Below are 26,170 nucleotides of genomic sequence, written 5' to 3'. Positions count from 1 at the left end.
TTGCTAGCTACCTTCTACAAGTTGGTTTTGTTGTTGCTCAAAGCGACAAATTTCTGTTTACTTATCTATCGCCATGGCTTTGATATGACATATCTTTTATTGTATGTTGATGATATTATTATGTGCACCTCATCTGATCCTCTACGAGGTCGTCTGATCAATACTCTTAAAACATAATTTCCAATGTCTGATTTGGGGCCTCTTAGTTGATTTTTGGGAATTTCTGTCACTCGTACTCCTTCATGTATGCTTCTCTCACATCATAAATATGCACAAAAAATATTAGAGCATGCAGGCAGGAGTTCCTGTAAGCCTGCTGCCACTCCCGTTGATACTAACTCCAAGCACAATGCCGATTCACGACCACCAGACTCTAATCCTACTCATTATGGAAGTTTAGCTAGAGCTTTACAGTATCTTACATTTACTCGCCCATATATTGCTTATGCAGTTCAGCAGGTTCGCCTTTTCATGCATGACCAGAGGGAGTCACATTATAATGCTTTGAAGCGCATCCTATGCTATATTCATGTGACCATTGATCATGGGTTACACTTATATCCTACTATTCATTTGCGCTTGATCACTTATACTAATGTAGATTAGGGTGGTTGTCCAGATACTCATCATTCTACTTCAGGTTATTATTGTTTTCTTGGGGATAACTTAAATCTTGGCAGTCTAAGAGACAACCTACTCTATCTCGATCAAGTGTAGAGGTTGAGTATAGAGGTGTTGCTAATGTTGTTGCTGAAGCTTCTTGGTTGCATAATGTTCTTTTCGAGTTACATTGACCTCTTCGTCAGATAATCATTATTTATTGTGATAATGTTAGTGCTTATCTTTCTCGCAACCCAGTACAACTCCAACGCACGAAACATGTTGAGATGGACATTCACTTTGTTCGAGAAAAGGTTGCTATTGGTTAAGTACGTGTGCTGCATGTTCCTACCATATATCAGTTTGCTGGCATATGCACAAAAGGTCTTCCGCGACATTTATTTTTGGAGTTTAAGTCCAATTTTAGTGTTCGTCCTCCTCCCGCTATGATTGCGGGGGTGTGACAAAATATAAAATATACTAAGATTATATTTGTATTTAGACTTCTACTATGGAAAAATTTCCTAATCCTAATCCTATTAGGATTATATTGTTGTAACCTATATATTCTGATAAATGGAATTCACTACAATCAAAGTGAGTTTACCCAAATCTAATAAACCCCAATACAATCCAAGTGACCCTATGTATGTAGTAGTTATCACATTTTTGTTGTATAATCCAATAAAAAACGCAAATATTACTTGTATTTCAAGACACTAAAATTCTACATATAGACTTTTTAGTAGAGGTGTCAATCTGGGTCACTGGCTGGGTTTGGGTTGACCCAAGCTGGGTCGGAATGATTTGGGTCGGAATAATCTGGGTGACACTGTGTCATGGGTCGGAACTGGGTGGGTCGGGTGAACTTGGGTCGGGTGAAACTGGGTGAGGGGATCTCGGAACTGGGTCGAAATTGGGTCGGGTGAGACTGGGTCGGCCGGTATCTGGGTTGGGTGAATTTGGGTCGGAATGGAATAAGGTGAAGTCGGTCTAAATCGGCTTTCGGAATGACTTGGGTCGGAAGAAATCGGCTTTCGGAATAACTTGGGTCGGAAGAAATCGGCTTTCGGAATGACTTGGGTCGGAAGAAATCGGGTTTCGGAATGACTTGGGTCGGAAGAAATCGGCTTTTGTGTTACTTGGGTCGGAAGAAATCGATATCGGAATAACTTGGGTCGGAATAATTCGGCTTTCGGAATTACTTGGGTCGGAAGAAATCGGTTTTCGGGTTACTTGGGTTGGAAGAAATCGATATCGAAATAACTTGGGTCGGAATAATTCGGCTTTCGGAATTGCTTGGGTCGGAAGAAATCGGCTTTCGGGTTACTTGGGTTGGAAGAAATCGATATCGTAATAACTTGGGTCGGAATAATTCGGCTTTCGGAATTACTTGGGTCGGAAGAAATAAGCTTTCGGGTTACTTGGGTCGAAAGAAATCGATATCGGAATAACTTGGGTCGGAATAATGGGGCTTTCAAAATTACTTGGGTCGGAAGAAATCGATATCGGAATGAATTGGGTCAGAATAAATCGACCTTCAGAATTAATTGAGTGTTCAAGAAATCGACTATCGGAATGACTTTGACTTGGGTCAGAATAAATCGGATTTCGACTTGGGTCGGCATAAATCGGATCTCGGTAGGACTTGGTTCTTGGAACGACTAAATATCGAACCGACGGCTCCGTGGCGTATTGATTTGGGTCGAGATTGTTATAAACTTATAACATGTGATATTGCGATATTGTGGTATAGATTATACTATTATAGTCATTATACTTTATACTTATAGTGGTAATTGGCCTATTGCCTAAGTTACTAAGTATCGCTCATTAGTTATTCACTTATTTAGTTATTCTTATTCATGATTGCATATGTATTCAAGTAACAAACTAACATCTAACAAGTAACAAGTAACAAGTAACAACTAACAACCATAAGGATTATTGATTATAGACTTATAGTGTTAGGGTTAATAGACTATTAAACTTAAACATTTTGTTAGTTAGTGACTTACTCACTCTCAAGTCTGAATCAGTTATTATATAGCAACAAAAAGAGTTAGAATTAAAGAATTAGGTTGACATTAAATCATTAATGAAAGCATCTTAATTCGTAATTATAAAATTGTTCGACTTTTCATCGTTCATGGAACAACTCAACAAGTAACAATGATCAATGTTAATCACTTAATCGAATATGTCATATGAAGATGATACATAATCATACACTATATCACTAAGGATGAAGATGAAATATTGAAGCTATGAAAGTAGATCATAGTCAATAATCAGTATGAAATAATCATGTCATTATATCAGTAGAGGATGAAACATTGATCGATTTTCATTAAGTTAAGGTTGACATAAATCAAATTATCATAAAATTGGCCTATTGCCTAAGTATCGTCTATTAGTTATTCACTTATTTAGTTATTCTTATTGATGATTGCATAAGTATTCAAGTAACAAGTAACAACTAACATCTAACAAGTAACAACTAACAATTAACAACTAACAACTAACAACCATAAGAATTATTGATTATAAACTTATAGTATTAGAGTCAATAGACTATTAAACTTAAACATTTTGTTAGTTAGTGACTTACTCACTCTCAAGTCTCTGAATCAGTCACTATATAGCAACAAAAAGAGTTAGACTTTCATCGTTCGTTGAACAACTCAACAAGTAATGAAGTAGCAATGATCAACGTTAATCATCGATGTTATTACACGGTTTTAACAATAATCAAAATTCAAAGCATACTAGAAATTCGTCTATTTCATTACTTAAATAATCAAACATTCATGTATTTCATACTTAACAATTAACAATTTATACTTTCATTGTTTCACAAATTCACATCAATACATCATTATTCATTGAACTTCTAATTTGTTACTTTGTTAATCACTATTCACTTACTTGTTACTTTGTTAGTTGTTAATTGGTAGTTTGTCTTAACATTTTTACAACTTTGCCTTAACAGTTTCACACTATTCACGATCGTCTTTAGAATCATCCTTCATGCTTGTCTTCAAGAAGATAGGTTGTATTATAATGTCATTAATATCTTATTAGTGTAAGAGATTAGATTAGATTAGATTAGATTAGATTAGATTGTGTGTCATTAATAACTAATTGAATTTTTAAAGTTTTTATTGTATATTAATTTTTAACAATAAGTCAATAATACTAATTTTTAAAGTTAACTAAACCATTAATACTAGAATGATTAATTTAAAATTCTCAAATCAAAATAGTATCAAATTAATCAAAATGACAAAATTAAGGTCATTGATTTGTGAGAAGATCAACATGAACAAAACCCAACCATTGATCAAAATACAACAATCCATGTGCTTGGTGTAACTCAATGCTCATTGGTCAATAGAGTTAGTCATGGATCCCTCTTGAATGAGCAAATCTCAGCCCTTTATTAGAGAAAGACCAAATCTAAGCCCTTCATTTATGATTTAATTTTCTGAAAATAAAAAAGAAATTCACCCTAAATTCATAAGAGGAAATATCAACCCTTCAATCTTTTCATCCAACGGATAAAAACACCCTAAAAATCCCTAACATTGGACAATCTCAGTTTGGAGCCGCCACAAAAGTTAAACCCTGATCAAATATCAGTTTCTCTTTCATGAATTCCCTTCTTTAGTTGCCCTCCTATGCCAAAACAAGTTTCAATAAATACAAAGCATCCAAAAAAACCAGCAAAGAAAATGCATGGCATCCAAACAAGGATTATATTCCGTGAAAGGGAAGCATTGGACAATCTAAATACAAAGCATCCAAACAAGGATTAGAAGTGTTCATCCGATCTCTTTATCATTCTTCCCAAAATGAAATCTCTCAGATGGTCTTAATCTTTTCCCCATTATGATAGATGAATCTAGAGAACGGTTTATATGCAAAGATGAATCCAAAGTCAGTTACCAAGTATAATCTATATGCATAATTTTTTTTGTTCTCTGAAATTATTCTCTAATGTTATAATAATAATTTAATTATTTATGTTTTGTTCCGTCGTAACTTCTCATGGGTTTTCTCTCCAATTGTAATTATACTCTACTGTTCTTTAATTTCGTTCTTATATATATATATATATATATATATATATATATTGTCTTTGTGAATTTGACTCTGAATTCATATTTCATGCTTTTTTGGTTGGATCTGTTTCAAGCTCGCTTTTTTTTATATAAAAAAAAATATAGGGGTTTTAAGACAGGAGTGAATTGGAAAGTGATGAAATTAGCTTTTTTGGTTTGAAAGTCCAAAATTTAATTTCTTCTCTTTTTAATTTTAGATCTTTCCTTCTTCAGTTAATTTTCTTTATTTCTTCTTTTTTGCTCTTCTCTTTCTTCTTTTAGTATGATCTCATGTTGATCATCACTCAATGTTCAGGTAGATATCCGATTATATAAATTCAAGCAAGGGCCTCATAAACAAAGTGTAGCAGATGAAGTTTGGCAACTTTGAAGATGGTGATGAAAAAAAGACCAATTAATTTATTTTGTGTTAGTTTGAGATCTATTCTAAGAATTTTTTTACTGATTTTATTTTTTACTTTTAGATCTAGTGTATTTTTTTTATAACGAGCGAATGTAATAATTAGTAAGGAATTTTAATTACCAAGATCTACCCATGCTCTTTTGCAAAGTTCGAATATTAGGTTGTTTGTTTGATTTGAGATCTGTTAATCTATGCTTCAGTTCATCTTATTTTGTCCCTTAAATTTGTTGAATGTGTGGTTCAAATTTTATATGGAATTTTTAGTAGCATCTCTTAAATTAAAGGGGATGTCACTGATTTTTTTTTTTTTGTCGTAAGGAATAAGCGTTCGACTAGCAGTTGAACTTATACGTCTTCGGTCTTGCACCCCAAAAACAAATAAATGGTGTTGGATCGGGTTTACTTGAGTCGGAATGGTGTTAGGTCGAGTTTAGTTGGGTCGGGTGCTAACAAGGTTGGGTCGAAATTGGGTTGGGTCATAACTGGGTTGGGTCAGAATTAGGTCGGTGATAGCTGGATTGGGTCACAACTGGGTCGGTGATAGCTGGGTTGGGTCACAACTGGGTCGGTGATAACTGGGTTGGATCACGACTGGGTTGGGGATAGCTGGGTTGGGTCACAGCTGGGTTGGGTGGTAACTGGGTTGGGTGATAACTGGCTGGGTTTAACTGGGTCATTGGCGGGTGAAGTTGGGTGCGGGTTATTTTGGGTCGGAAACAGGTTGGGTCTGGGTCGTTATTCACGGGTGCAACTGGGTACAGGTAAAAGTGGGTCGGCCCAACTCAGGTTGGGTTACTAATTCCACGGGTTAAACTGGGCACGGGTGAACGCTGGGTCGGAATGGGTCGGCTTTCCAACCGACCACTCTCGGCTCGGAACAGGTTGGGTCTGGGTCGCATGCGGGTTCACCCGTGGGTCGGCCCAGTTTTTGACACCTCTACTTTTTAGTATAAATATTAGACTATATATTCCATTTTTCCGTTTCCAAAACGTATTGTGCAAAATGATATCCATAATATTCTGAGATAAGCATTGGTTCTATGATCTGTCATGCTCTTCGAGACTTCTGACTATTCAAATGCATTTAAACATAAATATACACTCAAGTCTACGGTCTACGCCCACTATAGATCTAATCATTTAATGAACAATTTTCTAAATTCTTCCATACCCCCACAGCCCCCCACTTTTTGTAGTATTTTTCTACAAATTTAATGGATGGACCAATCGACTAATCGAGCCCAAATTGACGCTTCCTTACCATTTAGTCACGATCATCTGATTCACCATTAACGCACTATAAGACTAGAAAAAGTATACTTCCATATTCGATATGGGAAACTTTTCCCTACCAGATACTTAATATGATTAGATGTTGCTCAGATATGATTTAATAGCTAATGATATGATAAGATATTGTTAGGATATGATATAAGATTTCGACTAACAAGCCCGAAAAAAATAATTAAGAAAAACAAAAAAATTATAATTTTTTAATATTACTTTTGTCATCAAAATTACATAAATACCATGGTATTGGCACATACCCGATATGAGAATATCATTGTTGGACTAGAAAAAGTATAATATAAAATGGAGCACTACCCCTTATATAGTTATATGGGCTTAATCAATCCTTCCAATTTGCGTCAAAAAACATTTAGTTACTCTTCACCCAACGCACTTTCACATGATGTAGTATGAATGTATGATAAATTCCAAAGAGAAAAATCCACAAAACATTAGACGCCAAAGACTTTTCAAGCTTCACCAAAATTTCTTCTCTTTCCTAACTCCTCAACCTCCAACTAACTCACTCTGATGCCAACCAAAAAAAGATAAGAACACAAACTACTCATCCACAAAATGACAAAATTGCCCTTTCCCTCCCTAAATTTCCCGCCTCTTTTGTTCTACCTCCTCCTTATTTCCCTACCCTTTTTCGTAATTTCTCAATCTCTCTCTTCTGACCAAGATATCCTATTGAAAGTCAAAGAACAATGGGGCAATCAACCTCCAATGGATTCATGGAGTGCCACCACCCCTGTTTGTTCTTGGACTGGAATCAATTGCACTGGTGGCGAAACCGTCACCGGAATCTCCTTCAATAGCCAGAACATCGGTGGCGAAATCCCACCGTCTATTTGTGAACTCAAAAACCTCACCATTCTTGATCTTGGAAACAATAGTATTCCAGGGAATTTCCCCACATTTTTATACAATTGTACCAAGCTCAAAACTTTGATCTTATCTTCAAATTATTTTGTTGGGAATTTACCTAATGATATAAATAAACTTTCTCCTAATATCCAACACATTGACTTTAGTGCCAATAACTTCACTGATGATATCCCAACATCATTAGCTCAACTCAAAGAGTTGATCACTTTGCATTTGGATTCCAACTTGTTCAATGGTACATTCCCTTCTGAATTAGGTAACTTGGAGAATCTTGAGGAATTGGTGTTAGCTTACAATTCATTTTCACATATGAAGTTACCCAAAGAATTTGGGATGCTTAAGAATTTGAAGTTTCTTTGGATGACTCAATGTAATTTGATTGGTGAAATTCCAAAGGAATTTGCTAATCTAACTAGCCTTGAGCATTTAGACTTGGTGGAGAATGATTTGGTGGGTGAAATCCCAAGTGGGTTGTTTTTGTTCAAGAATTTGACACTTCTATACTTGTACAAAAATAGGCTTTCAGGGGGAATTCCATCCTCGATTGAGGCCTTAAATTTGGTAGAACTCGATCTTTCGCAGAACGAATTGACAGGAATAATCCCTGAAGACATTGGAAAGCTGCAAGAGTTACAGGTCTTAAATTTGTTCCAAAACAAATTCCATGGAACGTTACCTACAAGTATAGGCTTGCTTCCTTCCTTGAGGGAATTCAAGATATTCAGCAACCGGTTTTCAGGTCCACTTCCTCCTGAACTAGGCCTACACTCGAAGCTCATACGCTTCGAGGTTCCAAACAATGCATTCACTGGCCAACTGCCGGAGAATCTTTGTTCAGGCGGGACGTTGTTGGGTTTGGTTGCTTTCAATAACTATCTTAATGGGACAATCCCAAGTTCCTTAAGCCAATGCAACTCTTTGCTTATAATTTCAGTCTACAATAATAGTTTGTCAGGTGAAGTTCCTGAAGGGGTGTGGACTTTGCAGGATATGATGGTCATGCAACTTAGTAGCAACCAATTTTCAGGCCAACTTCCTGATAAATTGGCTTGGAACTTGAGTCGTGTCGAATTGAGCAACAATAAGTTTTCCGGGAAGATTCCAATAAGTGTAAACTCATGGAAAAATTTACAGGAATTTCAAGCAAGCAACAACTTGATCACAGGTACTGTTCCATTGGAATTAACAAGCCTTTCACGCCTTAACACTCTCTTGCTTGATCGAAATCAACTCACTGGTGAACTTCCCTCAGAAATAATTTCATGGAAAAGTTTAAGCAGCTTTGATATTTCTTATAACCAGCTTTCTGGCTCAATTCCATCAGCTCTTGGCTCTTTGCCTGTCCTTAATTATCTTCATTTGTCTAATAATCAGTTTTCTGGCCAACTCCCACCTGAATTAGGCCGATTACGATTCACTTCACTCAACTTATCCTCAACTAAGCTCACTGGGGAGATCCCAGTTGGGCTTGATAACAGTGCGTACAGTACTAGTTTTATGAACACCCATTTATGTTCTGATACCGGGAACTTAGAACTTCCGACTTGCTCGTTTAGCCAACGAAACCCGAATTTGTCTTCCAAATATCTTGCTCTTATCATAGTCCTTGCTTTGGTTGCCTTCTTAGCAATTGCATACTTTGCTGTGTTCATAATCAATGTAATTAAGCAGAGAAAAAATAAGCAAGAACTAGAAACATGGGAACTTACCTCTTTCCACAGTCTAGACTTCACAGAAGAAAAAATCGTTGCTAACTTAACTAAGAAGAATATGATTGGGTCTGGAGGATCCGGTGAAGTTTACCGGATTCCCATTAACCAATCCGGGCGTGCTGTTGCAGTTAAGAGGCTATGGAAAAACAGAAAAATAAGTAACAATTCAGAAAAGGAGTTCATGGCTGAGGTCCAAATTCTGGGTACAATAAGGCATCTCAACATAGTGAAGTTACTTTGCTGTATTTCGAGTAAAAGCTCGAAATTGCTCGTGTATGAATACATGGAGAATCAAAGCCTGGATAAATGGATCCGTGATAGTGAATCGCGACCCATTACATCAATGAGTGGGTCAGTTCAAAATGCAGTTTTGGATTGGCCTACTAGATTGAAAGTTGCATTTGATGCTGCTCAAGGATTAAGTTATATGCACAACGATTGTTCACTTCCCATAGTTCATAGGGATGTGAAATCCAGTAATATTTTGCTGGACTCCGAGTTTAACGCCAAGATTGCTGATTTTGGGTTAGCGAGGATTTTGACTAAGGCACAAGGAGAACCTCAGACTGTCTCTTCTGTTGCTGGATCTTTTGGTTATATGGCCCCAGGTAATATATGGGCATCACCCTATAATTTCTTACTATCACACTGTATTGTTACTAACATATACTCAAACTACTATAAGAAGCTGACAATAGAGTGTTTGTTATCTGTTTTTGAATTGCAGAGTATTGCTACACAACCAAGGTGAATGAGAAGATTGACATCTACAGCTTTGGCGTAGTTCTTCTCGAGTTAGTGACAGGGAAAGAGCCACATATTGGAGACGAGCACACGAACCTTGCAGAGTGGGCTTGGAGACATTACAGCCAGGGATATCCAATTAAGGATGTCCTTGATAAGGAAGTGGAGGAGCCTTGCTATTTGGAAGAGATGAGCACTGTGTTCATGATAGGGTTGATGTGCACTAACACATTACCTGCTTCTAGGCCTTCAATGAAGGATGTTTTACAATTGCTTCGACGACATAGCACGCTAGAAGATTATGGAAGAGCCAAGGCAAAGCATGAACGTGATGTATCCCCTCTTATTGGGGGTGAGAATTATATCTCTAGTTGTGGAAATAGCAAGCGAGTCAGGGGAGTAGAAGCAGATAAGTATGACATGGTCTAAAGTCTAAACATGGAGGAATCGGCATAGCATCTTTTTCGCTTGTGTGAAATCACTAAGAGAGTGTGTGCAGCTTCAAGTTGAACCAGTTATAACAAACTATGCACTTCATGCTGAACTATTAGCAATTTGGAGTGTCACAAAGGAGGCTCGATCACAAAGCAGGGCTACTATCATTTGACGGATTCATTAGACGCAGTGAGGGAAGTATAAGAAGATAAGTATGACATGGTCTGAATCTGTATCTACAAGTAACAAGATAGTGTGTTTTCTTCATGTAAATACGTTTCCTCCTCGCATGAGGCGGATCCGGGGGTGGCCTACCCGGGCTATGGCCCATCCCATCCTGAAATTAAGAAAGATTGGATACTAATAGCTTTGATAGAGGAGATGGTAGAACTTAGAAGTGCTAGATTAACAATGGTAAGGTCACAACTCACAGATTGAACTTTAGCGAAGTCAATATGTTGGCCTCTTTTGCTTTCTATTACAGTAGTTTCTTTCTTTTTTGTAAATTTTTTCCTTTGATTTAGCCATTTAGGTTCTCAAGTTGTGTAACATCTTCTCCACATATGATATAAATATCTAAACTTCTTTATTTTTTGTCATTATCTCTACTTCTAATTAACACTTAACAATTTTTTTTATTTCTTTTAATAAGGAAAAAAACCTAAGCTATCCCCTAAAATAGAACCAACCTAAAACATCTTTACTAATGATCGAAAGAATAGGGAACATTGTTGTATTCGGCATAAAACAACTAAACTGAACTGATTGTAACTAAACTGAGATGAGCTGAATTGAACTAAATTAAATTATAACTAATAGTAGTGATAATAATATAATATATTATTTAATTAATAATAAATTCATAATAATGATTTATTAATAATAATAAGTTATTAAATAAAATAATAATTAACTGATTATGAAAACTAGTTAATGTTCAATAATACTATTATTTTGCCTAGTAATCCAACTATCAAAACGTGTATTTTTTTCATTTCAACAATGACAAGTGTCATTGTTGTTATTATTAATAGTATAATTGTTGTCATCTATTAAAAAGTTTGTACTTTGAACAATGACAAATATTATTGCAATGTGTACTTCTTAAGTTTAAATTATCATTTCAATATAATTAGCCGAATCATATAAAAAAAGTATTAGCAAAACAATAATTAGCAATATTAAAATAATAATAATATAATAATAATTGTAATCATGATAGTAGTATTTACAATAGTAATAGTAGTAATAATAATAATTATCATTGTTTTATTATTAGAGAATTAAATGACTGAATTGAACTGAACTGAACTAATTGCAACTGGAAAATAATGATTCCTTGCTTCTTCGGCTCTACACACATAGGCATACACCTGCCTCTTGGCGTTCTTATGTGCTAGGGACCAACAGTTCACTCGTATCATGATACTCACGGATTCTACCACTTTGGTCCTTCTTTTACAATCTCGCCGAGGTCAGGATTTCTCGGTAGCCCATACCATTCAGGATATTCGCGCTATGACAGCTTCTTTTTCTTGGTGTCGTATTTTTAAGGTGCCTAGGGAGGATGCGGCCCTAGCTCATTCTCTTGCCACTAAGCGTCGTTCGTCCGTCCTTCCCTTTACGTTATGCTAATTTTAATTTATCTCGTTGTTTTCTTTCTTGTACGCTTAAAAAACAAAAAAAAAGAAAAAGAAAATAAGCTGGAGAAAATAGGCCCTTAATATATTGATCACATGAGTAATATTATTATAATTACGTAATGTTGAACATTGTCACATAAGAATTTGACGAAAAAACACAACCTATCTTTGATACCCATATTGAAAGTATTGTAACTTTTTATTTTTCACTTTCAACATATATTACCACTTTTGGGGATCCTACTTTGCAAGAGGCAAATCGAACCCCTGTTACACGGTGAAATAAAAGCCTCCAACCAATTAGATCCACCTTGAGTTTTATCATATCTACATTTTTCGGTAGGAGTATTATCTACTCATATAAGTACTCTAGTTATAACTAATCTATCTACTTTTTTTAACAAAGTTAATGCATTTAGTTTGACCCGCTATATATAAAAATCCTAAATATGTCACATAAATACATCCTTAATTTACTTAAACTATTTTTAGAATGCTCGAAAATTTTTGTTGAACAAGTTTGTGATTGACTTTCCAAAAGGATCCCATTAGTAACTTTTGTAAATCGGACCACAAAAGACCTTCGATCGGAGGTGTTTTGTGAAGTTGTGCCCAGAAAAACGTGAATGAACTACTCTCTTCTTCTTTCATTTATGTTCTCTCGCATGCAAATATCAAAGTGGTGTAAAGTTGAATTAGAGTTAGAAGATAAGATCCTAAATAAGTGGTGTAATGTTATATTGTGTTTAGAGTATCTTATAAGCCATTTCCATATTGTTTGTTGCTCTTTTATTTAATAATCTTATATTATATAATAGAGATTTATATATTTAACTTTCGATTTCAAATGTACAAATTTATCATGTATAGTAAAGACATTATTACTTTAAATTAATTTATGTCTCAATGTTATTATCTCAGTTAATTTCTATTATACGACATAAAGTTGTGAGATAATAATATACCCCATAAGAACCCACACAATAAGCTTGCAATAAAGTCAAAGTTTACTTACATTAATCATGGCAAATATGAAAAATAACAATTTTCAAATACTAATTTCAAAATCGAGTTAATAATAGAATAGCGGTCCCTATACGAACCCATACAACAGGAATATCAACAATTTTTAAAATATAGTTTATTAGTACTTAAACATTAATTATACTTAGATTATTAGCTTAAAAATAAATATATTTTTAACTATTAACTCATTGTTACAAACTTAGAAATTATATCACTAACTATTGTTACACAAATTATAAGTAAAGTTATTAAACCTCAAAAATGTAAGTTATTCAGCGATGAATTTATAGATATCTATATCTTAAAAAAGTTATATGAAAATTATAAAACAAGGATATTAACAATTTTTAAAAAGTAGTTTATTAGTACTTAAACATTAATTATAGTTACATCATTAGATTTAAAAATTAATATATTTTCAACTATCAACTCAATTTATGATAACTTAAAAATTGTATTCACTAATTATTGTTAACTAAATTATAAGTAAAGCTATTAAACCTCAAAAATATAAGTTAGGCAGAGATAAGAATTTACAGGTGTCTATATTTTAAAAGATAGTTATATAAAATTTACAATTAAAAAAGTAACAAAACCTTCGCTTGGATCTTACCTCCACCAATGCAAGACTTCAATTCGGATCACTCTTATACTGTTAGCTATGTGATGCAGGTCGATTGGGTTGAAGAGTGCATGTGGTTAACCAAGTTCTATGAAGTTAAATTTTATAGTTGAAACACCGGAGATTTCATTTACTATCTTTGTTAATTATATTGTTACATTGTGAATATTTTTTTCCTCGATAAATTTTGTATATAAGTTTTCTATGAATTTAGATCTAATTACGCAACTAATTTAATTCCACAAACGATTTTAGTCACATATATATAAAACCTAAAACTTATGTAGATAGAGCTAGATGTAAGTATGCAAATTTAATTCCATAAACGACTTCACACGCATAGCCTACATATAAGGCTAGTACAACTATATTCAGAAACATATCTTTGAAAAAGCTCCTCAAACTTTTTGGAATTCGAACTAGTCAAAACCTCACTATTCATATCAAACATCTTTTTACTCCAAAAACTCCCAACCAAACACCCCAATATATGCAATTGCACAATAAGCATTCTAGAACCAAACTTTGAGTAGTGGTGAAGAGAATTCTGTGGAAACTTTTGTTCCACACTTGTAATTTTCTCTTTTCTAGAATCAATTGCACCGGCCAGTCGTGGAAGACGAAAACAGTATGCTAGCCTGCTAGGAGTATTTATTACTTCTTATTAGTAATGGTCCATAACTAGAACTCTAGAAGTACTTTTCTTTCCTTTTACATGCAATTTTCTCGTTGATTTTGTTGACCCATCACAACCCAATATTTATCACTTGTAATTTGTAACAAGATCTAAAATGAATTACGCCAAGTCGTCAAGTTTGAATACAATACCGTTGAATGTTTGACAATATTTCTCTCTTTTTTCCTCCTAACATATTTTCCCGCTACTAGTTGTTCTAGCTCTTCTGCCTCCAACTTCACTTCCTAAGGCAGATGAACCATATAAAAAACAGAGCAAAACTTCCATAAACCACATACAAAATGACAAAAATACCCTTTTCTTCCCTCCAACTTCCACTCCTTTTATTCTCCTTCCTCTTTACCTCTCTACCCTTTTTGGTAATTTCACAATCTCACTCCTCTGACCAAGACATCTTGTTGAATATTGCACAGCAATGGGGCAATCCACCTCCTATGCAATCATGGAATTCCACCATCCCTGTTTGTGTTTGGCCCGGAATCAATTGCACCGATGGCGAAAGTGTCATCGGTATCTCTCTAAATAGCCAAAACATCGATGGCGCAATCTCGGCGTCCATTTGTGATCTCAAAAACCTCACCTTGCTTGATCTTGGAAACAATAGCATCACAGGAAACTTCCCCACATTTTTATACAATTGCACCAAGCTCCAAACTTTAGTATTATCCTCAAATTATTTTGTTGGGGAATTACCAAATGACATAAATAAGCTTTCTCCTAGCCTACAAAACCTTGACCTTAGTGCCAACAACTTCACTGGTGATATTCCAACTTCATTAGCTCAGATCAAAGGGTTGATCACTTTGCATTTAGAATCCAATTTGTTCAATGGCACATTTCCTTCGGAGTTGGGTAACTTAGAAAATCTTGAGGAATTGGGGTTAGCTTACAACCCATTTTCCCCTGTAAATTTGCCCAAAGAATTTGGGATGCTCAAGAATTTGAAGTTTCTTTGGATGACTCAATGCAATTTGATTGGCGAAATCCCAGATGATTATGCTAATCTAACTAGCCTTGAGCATTTAGACTTGGTGGAGAATGGTCTGGTCGGTGGAATTCCTAGTAAGTTGTTCTTACTCAAGAACTTGACATATGTATACTTGTATAAAAATAGGCTCTCAGGGGGGATTCCGTCCTTGATCGAGGCCTTGAACTTGGTCGAAGTCGATCTCTCGATGAACAATCTGACAGGAATAATTCCTGATGCATTTGGAAAGCTCCAAAAATTAGAGATCCTGCAGTTGCTTGAAAACCAACTCCATGGAACAATTCCGCCAAGTATTAGCCTGCTTCCTTCCTTGAAGAAGTTGAAGTTGTTTAGAAACCGGTTGTCAGGTCCACTTCCTCCGGAAATGGGCTTACACTCAAAATTGGAGGGCTTTGAAGTGTCGGACAATGCATTCACCGGCCAACTGCCGGAGAATCTTTGCGCGGGTGGGAACTTAAATGGTGTTGTGGCATTCAACAACTATTTGAATGGGACAATCCCACGTTCTCTAAGCCAATGCAACTCTTTGATCGTAGTTTTACTCAACAACAATAGCTTGTCAGGTGATGTTCCTGAACAGCTTTGGAGTTTGCAGCAGATGACGACCATATTGCTTAACAACAACCAATTTACAGGCCAACTCCCTGAGAAATTGGCTTCGAACTTGAGCCGTGTTGTAATCAGCAACAACAAATTTTCCGGGAAAATTCCACCAAGTATAAGCACTTGGAGAATTTTGCAGGTGTTTGAAGCTAGTAACAACATGATCACAGGTACTGTTCCATTGGAGTTAACTAGCCTTTCAAACCTCAACACTCTCATGCTTGATGGGAATCAGCTGACAGGTGAACTTCCCTCAGAAATAATCTCATGGCAAAACTTAAACAGATTGGATCTGTCTCATAACGCGCTTTCTGGTTCGATTCCTTCTGTTCTAGGCTCTTTGCCTGTCCTTAATTATCTTGATTTGTCTGATAATCAGTTTTCTGGCAAAATCCCACCTGAATTTGGCCAATTAAAAGTTCCTTCACTCAACCTTTCCTCCAATCAGCTCAATGGGAAAATCCCATATGGAATTGACAACAGTGCATACAAGACTAGCTTCTTAGATACCCACTTATGTTCCGATACCGGATTGTTAGACCTCCCAAAATGCTTGACTACTCCTAGAAACCAGAACTTGTCTTCGAAATATCTTGCTTTAATTATAGTCCTTGCATTGGTTTCCTTCCTGGCAATTTCATACTTCATCGTTGTCATAATCAATGAAATACGGCAAAGAAATAATAAGCAAGAACTGGCATCATGGAAACTAACCTCTTTCCAAAAGCTAAATTTCACAGAAGAAAAAGTCCTTGCTAACTTAACTGAGGATAATGTGATTGGGTGCGGAGGATCCGGTAAAATTTACCAGATCCGCATCAACCAATCAGGAGATGAGGTTGCAGTTAAGAGGATATGGAATAACAGGAAAACGAACAACAGGTTGGAAAAAGAATTCAATGCTGAGGTCCAAATTCTGGGTACAATAAGGCATCTCAACATAGTGAAGTTACTTTGCTGTATTTCGAGTCAAAACTCGAAACTGCTTGTGTACGAGTATATGGAGAAACAAAGCCTGGATAAATGGATCCATGAGAGTAATAGGCAACAAGTTTCATCAAAGAGTGGGTCCGTTCATCATGCAGTTTTGAAATGGCCTGCTAGATTGAAAATTGCTATTGATGCTGCTCAAGGATTAAGTTATATGCACCATGATTGTTCACCTCCCATAATTCATAGGGATGTGAAATCCAGTAATATATTGCTGGATTCCAAGTTTAATGCTAAGATTGCTGATTTTGGGTTAGCAAAGATTTTAGCTAAGCCACAAGGAGAGCTTCATACAGTCTCTGCTGTTGCTGGATCTTTCGGTTACATGGCGCCAGGTATAATATATTACTTCCTCTTCCATTACCATACTAAGTACTTATGAAGTATATTTTTATGAAACAATTTGATTAAATTGGAATTCGGTTAATAGGAAAAGAAAGATCATTGATAATGTATTCTAACTACTTTAATAAGCTGACAATGAAATGCTCATCATCTAATTTGGAAATGCAGAATATTGCTACACAACGAAGGTGAATGAAAAGATCGACATCTACAGCTTTGGTGTAGTTCTTCTCGAGCTAGTGACAGGAAAAGAGCCCCACATCGGAGATGAGCGCTCAAGTCTCGCAGAATGGGCATGGAAGCATTATGGCGATAGACAGAGACATTCAATTGAGGTTGTCTTTGACAAGGAAGTAGCGGAGCCTTGCTTCTTAGAAGAGATGACCAGTGTATTCAAGGTAGGGTTAATGTGCACCAGCACAATACCCTCTTCTAGGCCATCAATGAAGGAGGTTGTGCGGATGCTTCAACAACATAGCACTATAGAAGGTTCTGACAGAACCAAGGCAGAACATGAACGCGATGTTTCCCCTCTTATCGGAAGCGAAAATTATATCTCTAGTTGTAAGAATAGCAAGAGGAAAGTAGAAGATGACTGTGACATGGTCTAAATGTGTCCATGTAAGCTAGGAGCTAAGTAGGATCAGAGCTAGATAATAAATATTGTAGATATGTTCTTCCTTCGTCTAAAAATAACAATCACATATACTATTTTAGGATATTTAGAAAAGCACAAACATATCCTTCATAATGGGTTGTGATTGAGTTTTCGAGAAATTCCCTTACTAGAATGGTGTAATTGGGAGGATGTTAAAATAAATCAAATTGTTATAGTAAATCTTTCAGTAATATTGTATCATATCCTCAATTATGAGGGGTTATGACACTTTTTTTGATCCATATGAGCCACGAAGGTAGTACAAAATACAAAGAAGGGGAGGGGGGAATTCGAACATGTGACCTATCGTTTACAGCACCTCAATCTTAACTACTAGGCCAAGACATCTTTGGTTGAAGGGTTATGATACTTAATTGCGAGTTTTAAATCTCTGTGTAACTAGTCAATAAAGTCTATTAGGGGTTTTATATCAAAGAACAGAGTTCCATCCTGGTGCCTCCTTTTCCTCAAAAGATAGAATAAATCTTTAAAACCCAAAACTTTCTTTGAGCAATTAACAAAGAAAATAAGCATAAAACATCCTCCATTCTAAATTTTTTTAGAAGATTCTGAACAGCAGATAATGTATCAATATCAGAGCTTTCTTCAAGAGGTATGAAGCCAAATTAGAATTTCCTACATCCTGAAATAAGTCACTCTTCCTTATTACCGGAGGTTGCATTTCATAAAATCTTTACTCCCCAAAAAAAGTAGGGAGCCTTCCATTTCCCATAAATAACTTTTTGCACTTCCTAGAAGAACTTACATGGCCCAAAAAATTCCCACGAAATATATCTTCCTATGTTGAATCAAATGATCATCGCTAATTGTACACCTTATGTATGGAAATAATATTGACATCATCCCAATTCCTCAATCAAGGACATAGATAAGCTATTATCATAGTAAACAACCGTTTGATTTATGTTTTATATCACTCTTCAAAATCAAATTTCCAAATACTATATGGCAGATATTTAATGTTATGGGAAAGACCATTGTTTTGTAGCAGTTCATCCAGTTTTGCTTCCAAACAAGAAATAAAAAAAAAAAAAAACTAGAATTAATTTGTTGCTAGTTACCAAATGCAATACAAACTCTATAACTGTTGATACTATGTGATCATTAGGTATAGTTTCTTTTTGGGAAGAACTGCACAAGGGAAATTTTACAATGCGATTATAATTATTAATTAATTTCTTACTATTCTAGGTAAAGTAGTAAACAACTTCGCATTCTTTCACTTCCTAGGAACTCCTACTTCCCATGTTTCAACCAAACAAGCATTCAGTATAGTTAAACACCAACTTAAGGTCGTCGTCGAGAAAGATTTACCCATAAAGAGAAGAAAAAGGAGCATGAGAAAGTTCAAAATTGGACAAAATAGTCAAAAAAAGGCAGTTGATACATTGAACCCCACTAACCAAAAATCAGGTTCCTAAATCTGAACACTCTTGATCCGTATTCTAATTGTCACTTTCTCAAGCAGATCAGCAACTGAATGAGCTTACTGATAGATAAACAAAGCAGCAGTCCAACCTTTTTGTCCCAACAGCTTCCTCGTTATCTTCATGTCCTTTTTAACGAAATTTCGGGTAGGGTTTTAATTGACCATCATTTTCTTGTGGGCATCAATGAACAAGTCTCCAAAGCCCAACCGAATACCATAAGATCAAATACAAGAAATGGTGAATGCACTAAACAAGGTTGGATCATGCTTACTGGAGTTTAAGTAGGAAAGCAGCAGACTGCAGCAACAATCCTAGTCAATACAAGTTGCAGACTCGATCACCGGTAATTTGCTGAAGAAATCCATCTGCAAGGAATCTCCTAACCACCAGAACATGAATTAATTCTAGCAAGTTTTCATGAACAAATGTTTACAAAATGTTATAATTTAATGCTGGTTCGAGACAGTATCCACCAACCAATTCAGAGAGTTGCACAAAGACGCAACTGTCATTAATTTAAGCCATCACTTGGAGGTCAAAAGATTACCAGAAACTAGTAATAGTAAATTAGTCACAACTTAGATGCATATACATCACAGTTTAACAATAATTTAAACAGGAGTAATACTGCCAAAATAAAATTCAAGGGAAAGTAGGAGGGGTGTTCCTAAAGGATCAAATAAATAACATTTATTATGAAGTTACAGGTTAATAAACAGCATTTGTTTATCACCGAGACACTGACAATGAAAATATTTCAACTTAAAGACACTAAATATAACATCCACACTCCAAAATAATTATGAAGTATTAAATTTCCTGTTCCTTTGTTCCAGTTTTTGTTCTTCAAGCTCCTATGGTTCCAACTACCAAAAGCCCCTAAAATAAAAGTAGAACAAAACTACCCTTTTGTTCCACAAAAATCACAGGAAGAAATACAAGCTAATCCAAAGTTAAATATACACCAAAAAATGTTAAACCTACCCTTTTCTTCCATAAAAATCCTGCTCTCTTTTTTCACCCTCCTACTAACTTGCAAGCCCTTTCTGGTAAGCCCATTGTCTCAAAACTCTGAACAGGCAATCCTGTTAATGATTAAGCAACAATGGGGCAATATATCACCAATGCAGTCATGGAACTCAACCACTGCCATTTGTCATTGGCCCGGAATCAATTGCACTGGTGGCGAAAGCGTCACTGGAATAGCCCTGAATAGCCATAATATCAAAGGCGAAATTCCACCGTTCATTTGTGATCTCGAAAATCTCACCTTGCTTGATCTTGGAAACAATAGCATCCAAGGAAACTTCCCCACATTTTTATACAACTGTACCAAGCTCCAGACTTTAATCCTATCTTCAAACTACTTTGTTGGGCTATTACCCAATGACATAAGTAGGCTTTCTCCAAAACTCCGACACCTTGACCTTAGTGCAAACAACTTCACTGGTGATATTCCGACCTCATTAGCTCAGCTGAAAGGATTGATCACCTTGCGTTTAGAATCCAATGTGTTCAATGACACATATCCATATGACTTGGGTAACTTAGAAAATCTTGAGGAATTGGGTTTAGCTTACAACCCATTTTCCCCTGCAAATTTGCCCAAAGAATTTGGGACACTCAAGAATTTGAAGTTTCTTTGGATGACTCAATGCAATTTGACCGGTATAATCCCAGAAAATCTTGCTAATCTGACGAACCTTGAGCATTTAGACTTGGCGTCGAATGATTTGGTCGGTGGAATACCGAGGGGGTTGTTCATGCTCAAGAACTTGACATATGTATACTTGTACAGAAATAGGCTATCAGGGGGAATTCCTTCCTCAATTGAGGCTATAAATTTAGTGGAAATCGATCTTTCGATGAACAATTTGAGAGGAATAATCCCTGATACATTTGGAAATCTGCTAAAGTTAGAGATCTTACATTTGTATCACAACACATTCCATGGACTACTTCCACCAAGTATAGGCCTGCTTCCTTCCTTAAAGCAATTGAAGTTATTCAACAACCAATTTTCGGGTCCACTTCCCCCAGAAATGGGCCTACACTCGAAACTCGAGGGCTTTGAAGTGTCAGACAATGCATTTACCGGCCAACTGCCGAGGAATCTTTGCGCCGGTGGGAGCTTAGTGGGTGTTGTGGCATTTAGCAACTATCTAAATGGGACAATTCCAAGTTCTCTAGGCCAATGCACCACTCTGCTAGTCATTTTACTCTCCAACAACCACTTCTCAGGAGTTTTACCGCCAAAACTAGGCTTCCTTTCTCAGCTTATCTCATTTGATGTTTCAATAAACCAATTCTCTGGAGTGATCCCATTGTCCCTATCTAAGCTCAATGCCTTGCAAACTTTGTCGGTCCATCGTAACAACTTTTCAGGGGGGATCCCTTCTGGCCTGTTGATGTTACCTAATATACTATTCTTGTTTCTAAGTAACAACAGCTTTTCTGGGAAGTTTCCATCTCAATTGTCAGAAAAACTGATTTGGCTTGATATAAGACATAACAAATTTTCAGGCGAGCTTCCATCTCAGTTGTCAAAAAAACTGGTTTGGCTTGATATAAGCCATAATAAGTTTTCAGGTCCTATTCCTTCCAGTATAGCCAGCTGGGAAAATCTTGTTGAATTTAGGGCAAGCAACAACCAGTTCTGGGGAAATATTCCAGTAGAGTTGACTGCTCTGTCATCTCTTCATGTTCTTCTACTCGATGGTAATCAATTATCTGGTGAGCTACCATCAAGGATCATTTCTTGGAAATCACTGGATACGCTAAACCTAGCTCAGAATAACCTTTCAGGTCCACTCCCAGCAGCCTTAGGTACTCTGCCTAGACTTAATTCTTTAAACCTCTCCAATAACAAGCTATCAGGTCAAATCCCTTCTGATTTAGCACGGCTAATAGCAGGGCAAAACCTTATCACACTTAATCTCTCTTCTAATAGCTTCAGTGGGAAGATCCCAAATGCATTTCACAACAGCGAATTTAATCAGAGTTTCTTAGACAATGCCAATTTGTGCTCAGACAAACAAATTTCAGACCTTCATCGATGCTCTTCCTCACGAAACAAATATCTTCCCCTGATTCTAGTTCCTGGAGCAATCTTTTTTCTGACTTTTCTGTATTTCGCGTTCTTCAGAAGTAGCAAGGGGACACAGCATGAGAATTCTAGTGAGCACCAGGTATGGGAACTGAAACCATTTCACAGGGTAGACTTCACTGGAACAATGATTGTGTCTGGCCTGACAGACGATAACATGATTGGATCTGGGGGGTCAGGAAAGGTATACAGTATTATTGTGAATGATTCAGACGAAAAAGTGGCTGTGAAAAGAATCTGGAGTGGCAAAAAAATTGAAGGCGCTCTTGAAAAGCAATTTCTGACAGAAGTTGAGATCCTGGGCACAATTAGACATGCTAATATAGTGAAGTTGCTGCGTTGTGTTTCAAACGCCCATGTTAAGCTTCTTGTATATGAATACATGGAGAACGAGAGCCTTGATAAGTGGCTTCATATGAAAAAAAGAGACAATGAGCCATCATCAATGCACTCGGGGACATCAATGAGCAATCCGGATGAAAATATTGTTCTAGTTTGGCCAACACGACTGAGAATTGCTGTTGGCGCTGCAAAGGGATTATGCTATTTGCACAATGACTGTTGTCCTCCCGTCATTCATAGAGATGTTAAATCAAGCAATATCTTGTTGGACTCTGAGTTCAATGCCAAAATTGCAGATTTTGGACTAGCCAAGATGACAGACAAGACAGGTGAACCTTACACTGCATCTGCTGTTGCAGGCTCTTTTGGTTACATAGCTCCAGGTAGGAACCATTTCATATCATAGTTTCTAAAATATTCCTTGTCATGATTGTTTAAAAAAGTGTGTTACATCTGAAATCTATTTCATAAACAGAAAACCACAACAATCATCAAGTATGTATCCTGAGATTACACGATTCTACAGAGGTGTAGTTGCCCTCAGAATCATAATGCTGACAGAACTGCATCATAAAATTTCATGTTTAAAATCAACTTGATAACTAGTCACTGACTCGCAAGACACTCTTTTGTTTAGGATAGTAAAATCAATTCATTAATAAGCATTCATATGACATCTACAAAAGAAATTTGAAACTAACAAATACATAAGCAGTTGAAAACGAATCAAGGATTTCTACATCAAAACTATGAAATCATACTCACTAACAAATCATTACACTGTCTCTCCGAAAAAAACTCACAAGATACATTAAAATCCTCAACAGAGATTGCATCTTTCCTCAATCATATAGTTCTCCCTGTTTATTTCTTTTTTAATGAAAAAGCACCACACTAATTTTTCTTTACTGATCTCTACTTTTTTGTTTTTTCACGTGGTCATGTAGAATATTGGCAAACAAAAAGGCTGAATGAGAAGATTGATGTTTACAGCTTTGGAGTTGTCCTTCTAGAACTAGCAACAGGGAAAGATCCGTGTACGGGAAATGAGCACTTAAACCTGGCAGACTGGTCATGGCAACACTGTTTTGAGGAACATCCTATCATTGATGCCTTAGATGAGCATATCAAGGAACCAAGATTCATAGAACAGATGGTGAAAGTGTTTAAACTAGGTCTCATATGCACAAGCAAGATGCCAAGTTCACGACCATCTATGAAACAGGTTCTACAGCTACTTAATGCATGCAGCCACTATGAAGGTTAATGAGGAATGAGTATAATAAAAGTAAACCATGCCTATGTGGAGGAAGACATCTCATGTAGCTAGTGGAAAAGAACCAGAAAGCAAAAATTAGAAAGAATGACAAGGTGGTGGTATCAATAATTTTGTTATACTAGACTGCTAGTTGCCAATGAGCTAAAAATGTAATTGACACCAGCATTGTTCTTTAGTGGATAAGAGAGATCATATAGATTATGGGCGAGCAGGAAATTGAGTATATAGAGGCAAGCTTAGAGAGTGTTTGTTTGGGAGCAACATATTTTTGATGACATGGTTTTCCAGTTTTCCTTTGTTTGAATTGTAAAGTTTTTCTAAGAGCGGAAAACAATTTCTTTTTCAAAAATAAGAATTACCATATTTACCTCCCTTTTCTTCAATTACCTTTTTCCTTTCTTCCCTCTCATCCATTCTATTCCACTTGATTTCCTTTTCTCTCTAACTTTCTTGAAAAGAACCAAACAAACGAAAACATATAGAAGTGTGTTCACCTTTGGAACATGTTATTCATATAAGATCATTTTCCACATGTCCAGCCAAATAGAGACTTGATGTTTTTAGCTTCTCGGCTTTTACTTCTCTATAATAAGCTACTAGGTTTAGTCAATTTTTCTTTTTGATTATGCTAAAGAATATATGCTCATAAAACATCTTCTCCGAATTCGTAACTATTGAAAAATACTACTCCCTTTGTGATTAAAAATATACTCCATTGCATTTTGGGGGTTAAAGTTTATTTGCTCCAATATACAAGGAAAATATATAGACATCGTGTATATTACATCTACGGACTACGGTTCATAATAAGGCCCATTCTTTTGAACTAGGAGTATCTGAATTGAAGTGGACTGGGAGAAAGCTGAACATAAGAGAGTATCTGAAGTGAAGTGTCCAAAAGTTTGAATATACGCCTTAGAGACTCTAAAAAGTCCAACGGAACATATATAAGGGACGAAAATACATAATTGGATATATTTATACACGAAAAAGAATGATGTGATAAATAAATAGGGTTTTCCTCCCATCAATCCATCTTTCTCTCCTCACATCCATCTCTCCCCTCCACTAAATTCCATTTTTCTTAATAACTTTTCTTGCAATAAACCAAACAAAGGAAACTAATCTCGAATTCTGTTAACTCTGTCTAATCAAACAAACCCTAAAATCTCCAACTGATTTGCAATTGATATTATAAAATTATGAAACTCACCTAATTTAGTAGCTACAAACAAAATAAGACCCTTCTTTGAAATTAGGCCTAACAAACACCCCAAAACATATACTATAATATGATCATCATGTAACCTGAAATTAACATCACATATCACACCACTTTTCCGTTACAACAAACATGAAAAATCAAGATGAAAAAGGAAAATTATGGGGTAGAAATCAAGCATGAATTTTCAAAAATACATCACTGAGAGTTTTACAATTACAGTTGATAAATCAATGGTGAATTAACAGGAACAGAGAGGTAATTTGTATTTAATGCAGTTATTTATAGGAAGTGAAGACGGAATGTAAGAGAGAAATACCGGTGCCGGTGGCTACACATCTCCATTGTTTCAAGCTGATTAAAAATGATTTCCCCCATTCATAAATTTTTTACGAAGTTACTAACTGTAAAAGGTTGAACTTTTACCAAACCACCCTATTTACTCAATCTCCCTCTCACGAATGAAATAAGATTTTGGAACCCTATCGCTATTTGCCGTCCTTATTTACTAAAAATCGCCCGTATTTTTTCCTTTATATTCCCCCCTAGCCCCTTCCATTTCACTCCACTCATCGACTCTTCCACTTCGCTTCTCATCCACTCTCACTCACTTACTTTGTCACTTACCCGAGCCCGACCACCACCACCACCGGCGGTACCACCAACTTGAGCACCGCCACAAACTTGAGCAGTACCACCATCATTATTTGGGCGTACTTGAACACCACCAACACCCGTGAGCACCACCACCACCAGGGGCCAACTTGAGCACCACCACCGGGAGCCAACTTCACCATCACCGGAGCCACCACTACTGGCGGCCAACCACCACTGTGACAATGTCCGACGAAGAACCGTCAACACCGCCATCATCACCGGACATAATGTGATTAGTTTTCGATTTTTTTTTCCGGCCACCACGCTCGATAACATTTCAAAATTTTGTTTCCTCCGCGGAGACGAAATTTTTTTTGGTTTCCTCCATGAAGGAAACGAAAT

At 36.2% G+C, this 26,170-nt stretch overlaps 3 protein-coding genes and 2 long non-coding RNA genes across 5 annotated transcripts; 4 read left to right on the top strand and 1 right to left on the bottom strand.

The window, feature by feature from the left end:
* The first annotated feature begins 4,013 nt into the window (after positions 1 to 4,013).
* Positions 4,014 to 5,336, top strand: LOC104885807 (uncharacterized). Its single transcript, XR_789016.4, has 2 exons — positions 4,014 to 4,539; positions 5,020 to 5,336. It is a non-coding gene; the product is annotated as an uncharacterized LOC104885807 (long non-coding RNA).
* Positions 5,337 to 6,749: 1,413 nt separating this feature from the next.
* Positions 6,750 to 10,788, top strand: LOC125495077 (receptor-like protein kinase HSL1). The gene is made up of 2 exons (XM_048639744.2): positions 6,750 to 9,628; positions 9,748 to 10,788. Exons 1-2 carry the CDS (start codon positions 6,994 to 6,996, stop codon positions 10,191 to 10,193), a joined length of 3,081 nt encoding a protein of 1,026 aa, XP_048495701.1. The 5' UTR covers positions 6,750 to 6,993; the 3' UTR covers positions 10,194 to 10,788.
* A 3,244-nt stretch (positions 10,789 to 14,032) lies between these two features.
* Positions 14,033 to 18,009, top strand: LOC104885827 (receptor-like protein kinase HSL1). Its single transcript, XM_010670432.4, has 2 exons — positions 14,033 to 17,103; positions 17,282 to 18,009. Exons 1-2 carry the CDS (start codon positions 14,469 to 14,471, stop codon positions 17,722 to 17,724), a joined length of 3,078 nt encoding a protein of 1,025 aa, XP_010668734.3. The 5' UTR covers positions 14,033 to 14,468; the 3' UTR covers positions 17,725 to 18,009.
* A 1,081-nt stretch (positions 18,010 to 19,090) lies between these two features.
* LOC125495092 (uncharacterized) lies at positions 19,091 to 25,694 on the bottom strand. Its single transcript, XR_007271782.1, has 2 exons — positions 25,491 to 25,694; positions 19,091 to 19,601 (listed from the first exon to the last, which is right to left on the bottom strand). It is a non-coding gene; the product is annotated as an uncharacterized LOC125495092 (long non-coding RNA).
* LOC104886273 (receptor-like protein kinase HSL1) lies at positions 19,961 to 24,416 on the top strand. The gene is made up of 3 exons (XM_057392674.1): positions 19,961 to 21,745; positions 21,812 to 23,053; positions 23,618 to 24,416. The coding sequence occupies exons 1-3, from the start codon at positions 20,194 to 20,196 to the stop codon at positions 23,935 to 23,937; spliced, it is 3,114 nt and encodes a 1,037-aa protein (XP_057248657.1). The 5' UTR covers positions 19,961 to 20,193; the 3' UTR covers positions 23,938 to 24,416.
* Positions 25,695 to 26,170: the final 476 nt, after the last annotated feature.

The sequence above is a fragment of the Beta vulgaris genome, chromosome 2 (assembly GCF_026745355.1).
Source record: "Beta vulgaris subsp. vulgaris cultivar EL10 chromosome 2, EL10.2, whole genome shotgun sequence".
NCBI lineage: Eukaryota > Viridiplantae > Streptophyta > Magnoliopsida > Caryophyllales > Amaranthaceae > Beta > Beta vulgaris.
This window is presented reverse-complemented; position numbering and strand designations above follow the sequence as displayed.